Here is a 16,362-nt window from a genome sequence, read left to right as displayed (position 1 = left end):
TAGTATCAAAACAGCTTTCTATACCTAGGGCTGTCCTCACGATGTCGCGAACGTGTCACAAAAATGAGAAAGGTTATGATATCGACTTCATACTTTTATTTCATGAATATAACCATCAACAACCAATCCTGGTTACAATATAACAGGATGCTCTTGGCACAGCATTCGGAACAAGAAGAATAATAAAGTTAATGTAGCACTACTTGATGTGGCCAGGAACTTGTGATTTCTCTTAAGCGTGTCTATGAAGAGCACAGTCGTCTACAGACAAAGCTCGACTGAGAGTCATCATATCGTAGCTGCTGTCGTTGCTGTAGAAGTCTTCCTGGTCCTCGTCGTCCTCACTGTATGAGCTGTCGACCTGGAGTTCGGTGAAAGAAGCATCATCGTCATTGAAGGAAGTTTCAGCATTCCAATCCGCCCCTGTATCACTTTCTCCAGAAGCATCTTTGGTGATGGCATTCACGCAGGCCTGTACCTCTTGCCACTTGATTTGTCTGTAGATGGTAAACATCTCCTTGACACCTTCCAACACCCATCGTCTCTGGATCAGCTGTTCACCTCGAATTATACACTTGTTGGAGGAGTTGGCCGTCATCTTTTGCATCAGCTTGTACACCTGCATGTCTGAAAAAGGTTAAACGGGCAAATTAGAAGTCTTGGCAGAAATCATCAACATAAAGTCATAAAAGATTTTCAATTTGAAGATGCTAAACATTGACATTTCTACAGGCAGATAAGGACGGTTGATATATACCTAAGGTCAAGATCTCTTTTACTGCATTGTCATGGGCAAGAAGGAGACCTCTCAGCTTGATGGCAACTTGAACTGGATCCATTTTGTAGGGCTTTTCTACACAACTGTAGGCTGCAGTCGGGGCGAATACTGTGATAATTGAAAGAGGGTGTAATCGGTCCTGCAGATTGAGATGGAGTGAAGTACACTGGTACCTGGAAAGCCTTTATACTGTCCCTTAGTACAAACAAGTGGGGCTTTAGAGATCAAAGAGAGCGTTCTGGAAGCCAGTGGCGAGATCAAAGCTATACTGCAACCTCATTGGGCTTTGATCGAAAGGGGATCTCACTGTCCACTTTGAAGCACCAATCATGTTCTTGTCAAAACAAGCTTAACTGTGGTAAAGGGAGGTCTGAGGAAAGTTCAAGCAATCCAATCTCGTTATCTCCGGGGAATATCAATCAGCCTTTGTTGATGAAGTCGGGATTAATCTAACGGTGCCGTTTGTCATCTAACTTCAAATGCATTGACTTATGTTGGTGGAGGAAGAGGGTCGTTGATAAATCATTGCAGGAAAATCGTCTTCCGACTGACGTAACTTATATTTGTAATCACTAAGAATGATAAAACTAGTTGCATAATAATAGAAAATCTCTCTTAAAGTAGGACAAGTCAAAGTATTGAATGTATGGTCTGAATCTCTTTGACGTAGCACATTATTTGTTAACCTCCAAATTTCTCTATCGCTTCATACATCATTAAAATATAGCACTAATTGTCGAAGACCGAAGACCTCTGTCTGTCTGTCTGTATGTGTGTGTGTGTGTGTGTGTGTGTGTGTGTGTGTGTGTGTGTGTGTGTGTGTGTGTGTGTGTGAATATAGTCCTTCTGAGACAACACTGGGTGGACGTCAGATTGTTTCCAACCTTACGATATAAAACATGTATATACATTGTATATAGTTGGAAGACCATTCATGCACGTTAAATTGGATAGAAAGTACACCTTGAATACATATGGGGCATTTCCGTTGGAGAGTTGCACAGGAAAATGTCACTGAAGTCAATCATGCGTAAATGTTGCTTTGATTATACAATGCCAATTTCAAAGATGACCACTGTCTCCTGTTAGGTTCTTCGGATGTTTTGAGTTGTTTCTGCTCTGACTTGAATAAGAAATGCCACTGACTTGTGCTGATGCCAATTTGAAAGTTTGCTTTGGAATTGTAGGTTGTTTGCATTGGCAATGTTTAACCCCTTGTCTTCAGATCAAGCAATATATGTAAGTTCATTCCAAAAGGATAGAACACAGATGAAAGTGTGACATGAGGAAGTATATGGCATGAGAGATAATGACCATGAGTGTTTTTAGTGGTTTCCTTTAATTGTTTGGATATGTCATCGTCATGGATATGGTCAAAGAAATGCCAACGGTTGGGCATGTTATACATAGGTGTAGCCGAAGTTGTGTAAGATGGGAATTCCATCGCCAATATCCAGATGTGTTTCATTTCAGTTGGTTATTACTGATGACCTTTCACTACATTGATTGGAGTGGATAGAACCCAAGCAATATGACCCAAGGCATGAGATATCATCTCGTGTGAATCGTTTGTTTCATAGTATCAAAACAGCTTTCTATACCTAGGGCTGTCCTCACGATGTCGCGAACGTGTCACAAAAATGAGAAAGGTTATGATATCGACTTCATACTTTTATTTCATGAATATAACCATCAACAACCAATCCTGGTTACAATATAACAGGATGCTCTTGGCACAGCATTCGGAACAAGAACAATAATAAAGTTAATGTAGCACTACTTGATGTGGCCAGGAACTTGTGATTTCTCTTAAGCGTGTCTATGAAGAGCACAGTCGTCTACAGACAAAGCTCGACTGAGAGTCATCATATCGTAGCTGCTGTCGTTGCTGTAGAAGTCTTCCTGGTCCTCGTCGTCCTCACTGTATGAGCTGTCGACCTGGAGTTCGGTGAAAGAAGCATCATCGTCATTGAAGGAAGTTTCAGCATTCCAATCCGCCTCTGTATCACTTTCTCCAGAAGCATCTTTGGTGATGGCATTCACGCAGGCCTGTACCTCTTGCCACTTGATTTGTCTGTAGATGGTAAACATCTCCTTGACACCTTCCAACACCCATCGTCTCTGGATCAGCTGTTCACCTCGAATTATACACTTGTTGGAGGAGTTGGCCGTCATCTTTTGCATCAGCTTGTACACCTGCATGTCTGAAAAAGGTTAAACGGGGAGATTAGAAGTCTTGGCAGAAATCATCAACATAAAGTCATAAAAGATTTTCAATTTGAAGATGCTAAACATTGACATTTCTACAGGCAGATAAGGACGGTTGATATATACCTAAGGTCAAGATCTCTTTTACTGCATTGTCATGGGCAAGAAGGAGACCTCTCAGCTTGATGGCAACTTGAACTGGATCCATGTTGTAGGGCTTTTCTACACAACTGTAGGCTGCAGTCGGGGCGAATACTGTGATAATTGAAAGAGGGTGTAATCGGTCCTGCAGATTGAGATGGAGTGAAGTACACTGGTACCTGGAAAGCCTTTATACTGTCCCTTAGTACAAACAAGTGGGGCTTTAGAGTTCAAAGAGAGCGTTTTGGAAGCCAGTGGCGAGATCAAAGCTATACTGCAACCTCATTGGGCTTTGATCGAAAGAGGATCTCACTGTCCACTTTGAAGCACCAATCATGTTCTTGTCAAAACAAGCTTAACTGTGGTAAAGGGAGGTCTGAGGAAAGTTCAAGCAATCCAATCTCGTTATCTCCGGGGAATATCAATCAGCCTTTGTTGATGAAGTCGGGATTAATCTAACGGTGCCGTTTGTCATCTAACTTCAAATGCATTGACTTATGTTGGTGGAGGAAGAGGGTCGTTGATAAATCATTGCAGGAAAATCGTCTTCCGACTGACGTAACTTATATTTGTAATCACTAAGAATGATAAAACTAGTTGCATAATAATAGAAAATCTCTCTTAAAGTAGGCCAAGTCAAAGTATTGAATGTATGGTCTGAATCTCTTTGACGTAGCACATTATTTGTTAACCTCCAAATTTCTCTATCGCTTCATACATCATTAAAATATAGCACGAATTGTCGAAGACCGAAGACCTCTGTCTGTCTGTCTGTATGTGTGTGTGTGTGTGTGTGTGTGTGTGTGTGTGTGTGTGTGTGTGTGTGTGTGTGTGTGTGTGTGTGTGTGTGTGAATATAGTCCTTCTGAGACAACACTGGGTGGACGTCAGATTGTTTCCAACCTTACCATATAAAACATGTATATACATTGTATATAGTTGGAAGACCATTCATGCACGTTAAATTGGATAGAAAGTACACCTTGAATACATATGGGGCATTTCCGTTGGAGAGTTGCACAGGACAATGTCACTGAAGTCAATCATGCGTAAATGTTGCTTTGATTATACAATGCCAATTTCAAAGATGACCACTGTCTCCTGTTAGGTTCTTCGGATGTTTTGAGTTGTTTCTGCTCTGACTTGAATAAGAAATGCCACTGACTTGTGCTGATGCCAATTTGAAAGTTTGCTTTGGAATTGTATGTTGTTTGCACTGGCAATGTTTAACCCCTTGTGTTCAGATCAAGCAATATATGTAAGTTCATTCCAAAAGGATAGAACTCAGATGAAAGTGTGACATGAGGAAGTATATGGCATGAGAGATAATGACCATGAGTGTTTTTAGTGGTTTCCTTTAATTGTTTGGATATGTCATCGTCATGGATATGGTCAAAGAAATGTCAACGGTTGGGCATGTTATACATAGGTGTAGCCGAAGTTGTGTAAGATGGGAATTCCATCGCCAATATCCAGATGTGTTTCATTTCAGTTGGTTATTACTGATGACCTTTCACTACATTGATTGGAGTGGATAGATTTTAGGGATATGACACCGTCAGAACCCAAGCAATATGTCCCAAGGCATGAGATATCATCTCGTGTGAATCGTGTGTTTCATAGTATCAAAACAGCTTTCTATACCTAGGGCTGTCCTCACGATGTCGCGAACGTGTCACAAAAATGAGAAAGGTTATGATATCGACTTCATACTTTTATTTCATGAATATAACCATCAACAACCAATCCTGGTTACAATATAACAGGATGCTCTTGGCACAGCATTCGGAACAAGAAGAATAATAAAGTTAATGTAGCACTACTTGATGTGGCCAGGAACTTGTGATTTCTCTTAAGCGTGTCTATGAAGAGCACAGTCGTCTACAGACAAAGCTCGACTGAGAGTCATCATATCGTAGCTGCTGTCGTTGCTGTAGAAGTCTTCCTGGTCCTCGTCGTCCTCACTGTATGAGCTGTCGACCTGGAGTTCGGTGAAAGAAGCATCATCGTCATTGAAGGAAGTTTCAGCATTCCAATCCGCCTCTGTATCACTTTCTCCAGAAGCATCTTTGGTGATGGCATTCACGCAGGCCTGTACCTCTTGCCACTTGATTTGTCTGTAGATGGTAAACATCTCCTTGACACCTTCCAACACCCATCGTCTCTGGATCAGCTGTTCACCTCGAATTATACACTTGTTGGAGGAGTTGGCCGTCATCTTTTGCATCAGCTTGTACACCTGCATGTCTGAAAAAGGTTAAACGGGGAAATTAGAAGTCTTGGCAGAAATCATCAACATAAAGTCATAAAAGATTTTCAATTTGAAGATGCTAAACATTGACATTTCTACAGGCAGATAAGGACGGTTGATATATACCTAAGGTCAAGATCTCTTTTACTGCATTGTCATGGGCAAGAAGGAGACCTCTCAGCTTGATGGCAACTTGAACTGGATCCATGTTGTAGGGCTTTTCTACACAACTGTAGGCTGCAGTCGGGGCGAATACTGTGATAATTGAAAGAGGGTGTAATCGGTCCTGCAGATTGAGATGGAGTGAAGTACACTGGTACCTGGAAAGCCTTTATACTGTCCCTTAGTACAAACAAGTGGGGCTTTAGAGATCAAAGAGAGCGTTTTGGAAGCCAGTGGCGAGATCAAAGCTATACTGCAACCTCATTGGGCTTTGATCGAAAGGGGATCTCACTGTCCACTTTGAAGCACCAATCATGTTCTTGTCAAAACAAGCTTAACTGTGGTAAAGGGAGGTCTGAGGAAAGTTCAAGCAATCCAATCTCGTTATCTCCGGGGAATATCAATCAGCCTTTGTTGATGAAGTCGGGATTAATCTAACGGTGCCGTTTGTCATCTAACTTCAAATGCATTGACTTATGTTGGTGGAGGAAGAGGGTCGTTGATAAATCATTGCAGGAAAATCGTCTTCCGACTGACGTAACTTATATTTGTAAGAATTAAGAATGATAAAACTAGTTGCATAATAATAGAAAATCTCTCTTAAAGTAGGCCAAGTCAAAGTATTGAATGTATGGTCGGAATCTCTTTGACGTAGCACATTATTTGTTAACCTCCAAATTTCTCTATCGCTTCATACATCATTAAAATATAGCACGAATTGTCGAAGACCGAAGACCTCTGTGTGTCTGTGTGTCTCTCTCTCTCTCTGTGTGTGTGTGTGTGTGTGTGTGTGTGTGTGTGTGTGTGTGTGTGTGTGTGCGTGTGTGTGTGTGTGTGTATGTGTGTGTGTGAATATAGTCCTTCTGAGACAACACTGGGTGGACGTCAGATTGTTTCCAACCTTACCATATAAAACATGTATATACATTGTATGTAGTTGGAAGACCATTCATGCACGTTAAATTGGATAGAAAGTACACCTTGCATACATATGGGGCATTTCTGTTGGAGAGTTGCACAGGACAATGTCATTGATGTCAATCATGCGTAAATGTTGCTTTGATTATACAATGCCAATTTCAAAGATGACCACTGTCTCCTGTTAGGTTCTTCGGATCTTTTGAGTTGTTTCTGCTTTGACTTGAATAAGAAATGCCACTGACTTGTGCTGATGCCAATTTGAAAGTTTGCTTTGAAATTGTATGTTGTTTGCACTGGCAATGTTTAACCCCTTGTGTTCAGATCAAGCAATATATGTAAGTTCATTCCAAAAGGATAGAACACAGATGAAAGTGTGACATGAGGAAGTATATGGCATGAGAGATAATGACCATGAGTGTTTTTAGTGCTTTCCTTTAATTGTTTGGATATGTCATCGTCATGGATATGGTCAAAGAAATGCCAACGGTTGGGCATGTTATGCTTAGGTGTAGCCGAAGTTGTGTAAGATGGGAATTCCATCGCCAATATCCAGATGTGTTTCATTTCAGTTGGTTATTACTGATGACCTTTCACTACATTGATTGGAGTGGATAGATTTTAGGGATATGACACCGTCAGAACCCAAGCAATATGACCCAAGGCATGAGATATCATCTTGCGAGAATCGTTTGTTTCATAATATGAAAACAGCTTTCTACACCTATGGCTGTCCTCACGATGTCGCGAACTTGTCACAAAAATGAGAAAGGTTATGATATCGACTTCATACTTTTATTTCATGAATATAACCATCAACAACCAATCCTGGTTACAATATAACGGGATGCTCTTGGCACAACATTCGGAACAAGAACAACAATAAAGTTAATGTAGCACTACTTGATGTGGCCAGGAACTTGTGATTTCTTTTAAGCGTGTCTATCAAGAGCACAGTCGTCTACAGACAAAGCTCGACTGAGAGTCATCATATCGTAGCTGCTGTCGTTGCTGTAGAAGTCTTCCTGGCCCTCGTCGTCCTCACTGTATGAGCTGTCGACCAGGAGTTCGGTGAAGGAAGCATCATCGTCACTGAAGGAAGTTTCAGCATTCCAATCCGCCTCTGTATCACTTTCTCCAGAAGCATCTTTGGTGATGGCATTCACGCAGGCCTGTACCTCTTGCCACTTGATTTGTCTGTAGATGGTAAACATCTCCTTGACACCTTCCAACACCCATCGTCTCTGGATCAGCTGTTCACCTCGAATTATACACTTGTTGGAGGAGTTGGCCGTCATCTTTTGCATCAGCTTGTACACCTGCATGTCTGAAAAAGGTTAAACGGGAAAATTAGAAGTCTTGGCAGAAATCATCAACATAAAGTCATAAAAGATTTTCAATTTTCAGATGCTAAACATTGATGCCAATTTGAAAGTTTGCTTTGGATTTGTATGTTGTTTGCACTGGCAATGTTTAACCCCTTGTGTTCAGATCAAGCAATATACGTAAGTTCATTCCAAAAGGATAGAACACAGATGAAAGTGTGACATGAGGAAGTATATGGCATGAGAGATAATGACCATGAGTGTTTTTAGTGCTTTCCTTTAATTGTTTGGATATGTCATCGTCATGGATATGGTCAAAGAAATGCCAACGGTTGGGCATGTTATACATAGGTGTAGCCGAAGTTGTGTAAGATGGGAATTCCATCGCCAATATCCAGATGTGTTTCATTTCAGTTGGTTATTACTGATGACCTTTCACTACATTGATTGGAGTGGATAGATTTTAGGGATATGACACCGTCAGAACCCAAGCAATATGACCCAAGGCATGAGATATCATCTTGCGAGAATCGTTTGTTTCATAATATCAAAACAGCTTTCTATACCTATGGCTGTCCTCACGATGTCGCGAACGTGTCACAAAAATGAGAAAGGTTATGATATCGACTTCATACTTTTATTTCATGAATATAACCATCAACAACCAATCCTGGTTACAATATAACAGGATGCTCTTGGCACAACATTCGGAACAAGAACAATAATAAAGTTAATGTAGCACTACTTGATGTGGCCAGGAACTTGTGATTTCTCTTAAGCGTGTCTATCAAGAGCACAGTCGTCTACAGACAAAGCTCGACTGAGAGTCATCATATCGTAGCTGCTGTCGTTGCTGTAGAAGTCTTCCTGGCCCTCGTCGTCCTCACTGTATGAGCTGTCGACCAGGAGTTCGGTGAAGGAAGCATCATCGTCACTGAAGGAAGTTTCAGCATTTCATTTCAATAGAGCACGAATTGTCGAAGACCTCTGTGTGTGTGTGTGTGTGTGTGTGTGTGTGTGTGTGTGTGTGTGTGTGTGTGTGTGTGTGTGTGTGTGTGTGTGTGTGTGTATGTGTGTGTGTGATAACTGTGGGGATATGACACCGTCAGAACCCGAACAATATGACCCAAAGCATGAGATATCATCTTGCGTGAATCGTTTGTTTTGTTCCGAAAGAATTGAATGTATGGTCTGCTTCTCCAATTTTCTCTTTCGCTTCGTACATCAGTAAAATATAGCACGAATTGTCGGAAACCTCTGTGTGTGTGAATATAGTCCTCCTGAGACAACACTGGGTGGACGTCAAATTTTTTCCAACCTTACCATATAAAAACATGTATAAATAGTTGAAGGAGATTGTGTATTAAATTGGATAGAAAGTAGACCTTCAATACATATGTGGCATTTCTGTTGGAAAGTTGCACAGGACAACGTCATTTAAGTCTATGATGTGTAAATGTTTGATTCAACAAAGCTTTTTGTCAAATTTTAAAAATGACCACTGTCTCCTGTAATGTTCTTTTATTCTGTTTCTGCTTTGACTTGAATTTGTTATGCTATTGACTTGTGCTTATGCCAGTTTGAAAGTTTCAATTTCCTTTCGGATTATGCTATGGTTGTCTAAGATGGGAATTCCACCGCTAACATCCAGATGTGCTTCATTTCAGTTGGTTAGATCCTCTTATATTTCACTACATTTATTGAACTGAATAGATTTAGGTGTACGACACCACTGGAAAACACATTGAGGCAAGCAGTAGCTCTTTGTGTTTGGATGTTTGTATCTAACATGGGGCTTTTTTGTTTCAACACACTTGTTGTTCAATGTTTTAACAATGTTTCATTTGATTCAAACTCAGCGAATTTTGAATGAATTACTTCACTGCATGGTTCAGTACTATTGGCCCATTAACCACCAAAACGTTGAATTTACTTAGGAGAATACATCACCTCACTACGATGAAGGTTACATTTGCCTGTCAAATTGTAGGGTTTTCCCATACATTTGTGTGTAGAATACGACGGCCAACACAATGTGTGTCTGAAGCGACGACAGCAGTGTGGGTTTATTTCTCAGTTTTAAACCACTACGAAATATGAATGTAAGTGTGTGAGTATTACTTACCAGTAGCAGCAAATCAGTTATGCGCAAGTACGAGCTGTTGACAGCAGTGCGTGACGTGAGTTACCTGCCCCTGTATGAAGGTAAACACGTAAGCATGATGAATTCAGTTTTTAAAAAATCAATTGAAAATTGGTGTATTAGGATTCTTAAATTATTAAAACATCATTGATCAATTAGGAGATAAACATCGTGTGTTGGCCAATTTCCGGGTGTTATTGAGTATTTGAAGCACGGGAATGCATTTGGAACCGACGGCGTCAGTCGGAGGTTTCAAATGAAATATTCCCGTGCTTCAAATACTCAATAACACCCGGAAATTGGCCAACACATGGTGTTTATCGACATTGTAAACACAAAAGTAAACCAAAGGGGTTTTAGTGTCTGCACTCGTTTACATCGAATGCGGACACAGCAGTGAAGTGTCATCAGCTGGCCGTTTCAGCTGGTTCTCATGGTAGCATCTGGAGTTGCTCATTTGTGACGTCATTCTAACTTTACGTCACAATATGATTTGAATGACGTCACCACTGTTGATGACACAACAAAACAATTGTTTACGTGTCAATACGCGGTGAATAGTCTTTCAGTTTCCGGGAATCTAATACCATTTAATCATGTTTTTCAACCAATAAGATTACAGAACACAGTAACTTTTGGTTTACAATACTGTGTTGAGTTGGGCTTTACGTCACATTGGCATTATGCCAGTCATATAGCGACGAGATCACGTGTTTTTTTATTTATTACCATTCCAAGTCCATGGTCTAAAAGAGTTTGTTTTAAAATATATATTTTCATTTCACTACCGTTTAAAAACAGAAGATGTCATTGCATCAAATACAACAGTAAGCAAATCGTTATTCTCTTTACGGAAGTACAATTTATTGTACAAATAAACTTCCATCAGGTAATTTACAGTCAGATGCCCGCTTACACGGGAAAACAGATCGTTCAGATTTCATGCATCATAATGGGAGTTCCTTGCAGTCGAAAAGTATACACAGTCAACCAATATATGCTTAATGGTGAGCACTTCCTCGCAAGAGACACTCATAGGGGGTCCATCCAATCAGTCAGCAGATCATCCCATCAGCAGACAGTCATGAGTAAAACGGCTGTGGTCAATGCGACATCGTCGTAAAACTACTTCATCACGTCTTGACTAACAACCCAAGTAGGTATAACCAACTGTTAACTTCAGTTCATGAACTCTATTTCTTTCACTAAGGTGTCCCATTTTTTGCATGATGTCACGAGTATGACCTTTTATAGTGAGTTTGAAGTCACTGTGCGGGATCATAAGTGGAGATAGGGTTTGTGTTACCTGCTATTCCGACGTGACCTGGCATCCACCAGAGAACAATGACACATTGGCCAGTAGAAAGATCTGGGTAAAGTTCTAAAATTTTTAGGATGATGGGGTGACTTTAAGTAAAATTTTGATGTACTTGAAGACAAGATAATGAATCTGTAAAGTTTTTCGAGTGGTTCTGGTGTTTAATATTAGTCAAAGATATAAAGATAGGTTTGGCCTCAGCAGTGAAGATGGAACTGTGGTCTGGGATTCTAGAGAAGACAGTCTTGGATACATTGACTGTAGCACTGGCAACTTGCCCATCATCCTTGCATCCGTCTGTGAAAATTGATTTGTGAGTCTTGGAACGTAACTGGTTGTTGTCCCTGTTGGGACACCAAAGGGTTTTTTCTGACTTTTTTAGTTTGGTGAGGGTAAGATTTATCTGTGGCTTCACCATCTGCCAGGGCGGTGAAGATAGAAGCCGACAAGGTGGTATGATATCGAGATCAATTTTACCTGCAGATATGCATGGTTGATCTCTAAGTAGGAACTCAAAGTGGTGGAACCAGGTTTGGTTCTTTAGGGAAAGGGTTTTTGTATAGAGGGTTGAAAACACAATTGTAGGCTGGATTGGACCTGTCTGAACGCAACTTAGTGTTATACTGCAGTGCAAGTGTAGGAATAACATGTTCATGAGTTTATAAATGCATAATTTATGTGACACAAACTGACTATCTACTGGTATCAATAAGGGTTGATAAAGTTGCAAATATCCGACGCTTACATGGGATGGTTCTTATATCAGGTTGATATTGTTGACATCAGGAGACACGACGATGAGATTCTACTTGTATTTATCATCAAAATCACAGTGCAACGGCGTCATTGTGACGTCATCGAATTCATGACGTTGAAGCAGGGCACTGTGTCGAATCTACTGCCAAAACAATATCTCCAAGGACATCTCGCTTGATCTCGCACAAGCAGTATCTCCAGTGGATGAGTTTGGGATGATAAATAGAGGGTACGAAAGCGCCATACGTGTAATACAATTTTTATTGTTTAAATGTTTAAAATGGTATTTCACGGAAGGGAGTATAGTATTTTGGTTATCAACCTCCAGCATAAAGGTGTGATGGGTTTCAGCTTTCTGAGAATCAAGCAAGGTCTTATACCATTGTGATAGAGGTATAAGTATTGTGACGTCATACAAAGCATTTTGCAGTTAAAGGTCACATATACTCTAATAGGGTACAAACGCAAAATCACTTGCTGCCATCGTTACAAATGAAACCCCGTCATTAAAAATGCTCATTTCGATCTTTAATTACCTTAAATCGACCTTTTTGTCAACAATGCAAAATTCTCAACCACAAACGAAATTTCAACCAATCAGAGCGGCGCGTCTCCGTGACGTAATAGTGGGTATAGAAATGAGGGTCTGTGCAGTATTCATCTACATTTCAGGGGTTGAACTATTTCGTTTACAGGTTTGTACAAACCTGAAATCGCGAAAACTGTTGAGAAAAATGAAAGCTATATGTTCTCACAATCTACTATCATTTAGTTTTGTCTTCTGCATTGCCTAGTTTTCGAGTTACAACCCTTGTTTTCATAGACGATTCTGTCAAAATCACTTGGTGTCGCTAGGTTGCAATCCGTGTTAGGTGGTATAAACCTACACGTTATTGGTCATCATTCACTTGATGCTCAGTTAATGAATTTATAACAGGTATAATTAGTAGTAACGCCACTTAGATCACCCGATAAAGGCCCCCATTTGGCATTTCTTTTGTCTGGATCGATCAAAGGATTAACCGATAACACGCTGATTGATTAATTAGTTTTATGGGGATTTAAATGGGGGATTTGTCAGAAGGTAGTGTTTATGTATGTACATTTACTAATCTATACTGAATACACTCTGTCGTGTATGTGTCTATGTAAAGCAACACCCTTCTTTCAAAGGATTAACCGCCAATACATTGATTGATTGCTCATTATTGGCTAACTAAATAACTTTTTAAAAAGAAAGACGCACATTATGCAATTAGTTGCCATGTGTGCTAACTTGGGTAACCAATGATTCTATACAGCAATGTGAAAAACCTGAAACTATACATCACGTTTTCGAATATTAGACTGTTAAAAGACACATCACTTGGGAAATCTGCAGATGAATTATATATCACTTGTTTTTGTGGATATTGATGGACACATTCCTCGAAGAAAGTAATAGACTGACATTGCTCCTATAACTTTAATTTTAATATTTGTATTTTTGTTTTTAATACGTTGTCGTAGCTTTCAACAGAATCATTGTTTTCGTCGTGAAGTATAATGATACAGACGACATACACTGGGACGTGCGTGCGAATTATGATTCATATGGGAAAACTATGAAATGTCTACATATTACATTCCTGTTATACATTCGCAGATCGCTTCTTTTTATTAAGTTTCAAAATGCATACAAGTATGATTATAAAGTAATTAGGATTATGAGACCAAGTATAAAGACGTATATTGACAAGTGTTTACATACTGGTGAGTGAACATTACAAACCAAGTAAATTTAGCAAGTGAAGAAATTTATCGCGCAGTATTTTCACTTCGACCCCTACCTCGCTTAGGTTATGTTACAGGTTGTGTCATGCAAACTCCTTTTGGTAATGATTCAAATATATATTTATGTAGTTTTGATTTTCTATCTTGATGAGAACAAACCATACATAATCTCATTAATTCAAATAGATTTGACTTCACGATTTTCAAAAATGGCGGCACCCGGTCTTGGGATGAATGCTATTTAAGTTTGTTTTCACCGACTTACAAAAGGACAATTACTTTCTACTGGTAGTGAAATATGTACTTTATTGATGGACATTAGGATTTTACATGACATTGCTTATAACATAACAATTTCACTCTTGGAAGTGAGGTGGAGGTCAATATAACATTTGCTTGCAATATAAATATCTCTTTGACCCCCACCTTGCTTCCGTGGAAGAAGTCCTTATGTTAAAAGTTGTCCTTCTGGCCATGATCCAAATGCATATTTAACTATCAGTAAAAAGTAGTTTTGATTTTCTAACTTGATGAGAACAAATCATAATCTCAATAATTCTAACGGACTTTAGCCCGTGTCCTGTCTGAGGATGAATGCTATTTAAGGTTGTTTTCACCGACTTACAAAATCAAAATTTTCTACTAGTAGTAAAATATGTATTTTCTTGATGGACATTAGGATTTTACATGACATTGCTTATAATATAACAATTTCACTCTTGGAATCGGTCAATATCAGGGGTCAATATAATATTACTTACGATAATATTGTCACTTCGACCACAACCCCGTTTCCGAGGAAGAAAGCATTATATCCATGCAAAATGCTTTTGGTCAGCAATGTGTAGTAAGCAGTCTTGATTTTATAAACTCGACGAAACTTGAACTCCATTTTCTATCCTGGAAGCGTGGTAGGGGGCGAACCATCCGATTTAGTATATACCACGGGCTTCCACAAAGCTCGCTCCGCATACACTAACAACCAATTTAAGCACAAACTACGGAGTCTGGTGGGAACCTGTGCATAGTGACACCATCACTCGACCCCAAGGAACAATTGACGGCAACTTAACAGTTCGGCATTTCTTTGGTGACTTCGAGAAATCAGCAAAATGACGAGCTTCCTACACATTTTCCATGCATTTAACTGGAAACCGTTCCTTCTATGACGTCACTGTAGAGCTCTGGCGACAGAGTTACGTAACCTGTCTGCGGTTTCGTTTGCGGACGAGAGAGAAGCAGACGGCTTTTTAGCAACTTTTAAGCGCTTGGTATTAATTAAGATTTTTTAGAAAAGAAAATGGTGTTTCGTTTATGACTATCCAAAAGTCTTTCATATGCAGTGATAAAAAGAGTACCAAAAAAATTGAGTTTAGTGGTCCTTTAAACGCCCATCACACACAATGTGTACTGGCATTGTACATTTTCCAACCAGCGGTATCTTCAACGAGTAGAGAACGTAACAAACCGTGTAATGCACATGGAGAAGGGGTAAGTTGGATGTGAGAGCAAATCGACAAACACCAATTACAATATGGTAGAGGTGTGACGATATATCGTAATCTTGATACCTTAGAGGACGATAAATACACCGATACTATTTTCCTATCATGATACATATCGTTGACCACAAAATTCTTCAGTCACTAGAAATTGACGGTTTTGAAAAAGATTTACACTGTTACTTTATATCAAAATATATCTTTATAAAGAAAATAACTAAAGATAGCATATTGTGATGTGCATCGAGTCATATCGTATCATTCTAAGATATCGCGATACGTATCCTATTGAGAATTTTCTGTATCGTCACACCTCTACCATGTGGGCAAATATGTCTGAGGCACATTCTAGTGTTCCAGGTCCTTATATAGCTGACATACAAAACAACAAGGACTTTGCACCTGTTTTATTCTTCGCCTCACTGACTGTAATTTGTTTCTCTAAATCTAGCTAACAGAGAGAACTTCCCTTATGGAAGTATGAGCAGAATTCAGACACAGTCAGTAACAGCTTAACGAATCATGATGTAAAATATGATACATCAAAACTGAAACAGTACATGCAAAATTACCTCTATGATGACTAGAACATTGATGACAATCACACTATAATTTAAAACAACTCTTGACGAAATAATTTTTTCAACACGGAACATGACACACACACAGTCTTCTACAAAGACAATATAAAGGTGTGGTTAGTGAATTTGTTCACGAAAATCCAGGCATTATGACAAAGCCTTCAGCAACCCATCCTTGTAGGAGGAAACCTGGATCAGATAATTTGATGTAACTAAAGGTTTGACAAACACAGGATTATCTCGCCCAGATTTGAACATCAAATGGCTGGAATACTGCTAACTGCAACTTTAAATGACAAACATGAGATTATGACACACAGCTCACCAAAGATATATATTTTTGTTACAGGTGCCCCTCCCCTGTTTCATCCTGCAGGTTAGTTGTGCATTATGGGTTTACTCATAGATGCATCCAGGGTATAGTGGAGACTTAACGGAAGGTATACCCTGGAGATATCGAGGATGCATCTGATCTGTTTTATTTTGTGTTCCAGTGTGACCAAAGAG

The 16,362-nt window shown here is 39.5% G+C and overlaps 3 protein-coding genes across 3 annotated transcripts; all 3 read right to left on the bottom strand.

The window, feature by feature from the left end:
• Window positions 1-232: 232 nt before the first annotated feature.
• Window positions 233-839, bottom strand: LOC137282024 (uncharacterized). Its single transcript, XM_067813778.1, has 2 exons — window positions 758-839; window positions 233-627 (listed from the first exon to the last, which is right to left on the bottom strand). Exons 1-2 carry the CDS (start codon window positions 837-839, stop codon window positions 233-235), a joined length of 477 nt encoding a protein of 158 aa, XP_067669879.1.
• A 1,748-nt stretch (window positions 840-2,587) lies between these two features.
• On the bottom strand, window positions 2,588-3,194 carry LOC137282028 (uncharacterized). The gene is made up of 2 exons (XM_067813781.1): window positions 3,113-3,194; window positions 2,588-2,982 (listed from the first exon to the last, which is right to left on the bottom strand). The coding sequence occupies exons 1-2, from the start codon at window positions 3,192-3,194 to the stop codon at window positions 2,588-2,590; spliced, it is 477 nt and encodes a 158-aa protein (XP_067669882.1).
• A 1,784-nt stretch (window positions 3,195-4,978) lies between these two features.
• LOC137282018 (uncharacterized) lies at window positions 4,979-5,585 on the bottom strand. Its single transcript, XM_067813771.1, has 2 exons — window positions 5,504-5,585; window positions 4,979-5,373 (listed from the first exon to the last, which is right to left on the bottom strand). The coding sequence occupies exons 1-2, from the start codon at window positions 5,583-5,585 to the stop codon at window positions 4,979-4,981; spliced, it is 477 nt and encodes a 158-aa protein (XP_067669872.1).
• Window positions 5,586-16,362: the final 10,777 nt, after the last annotated feature.

The sequence above is a fragment of the Haliotis asinina genome, chromosome 4 (genome assembly GCF_037392515.1).
Source record: "Haliotis asinina isolate JCU_RB_2024 chromosome 4, JCU_Hal_asi_v2, whole genome shotgun sequence".
In the NCBI taxonomy this organism is placed as follows: Eukaryota; Metazoa; Mollusca; class Gastropoda; order Lepetellida; family Haliotidae; genus Haliotis; species Haliotis asinina.
Note: the sequence above shows the minus strand (reverse complement) of the source record. Positions and strands in the feature narration are given on the sequence as shown.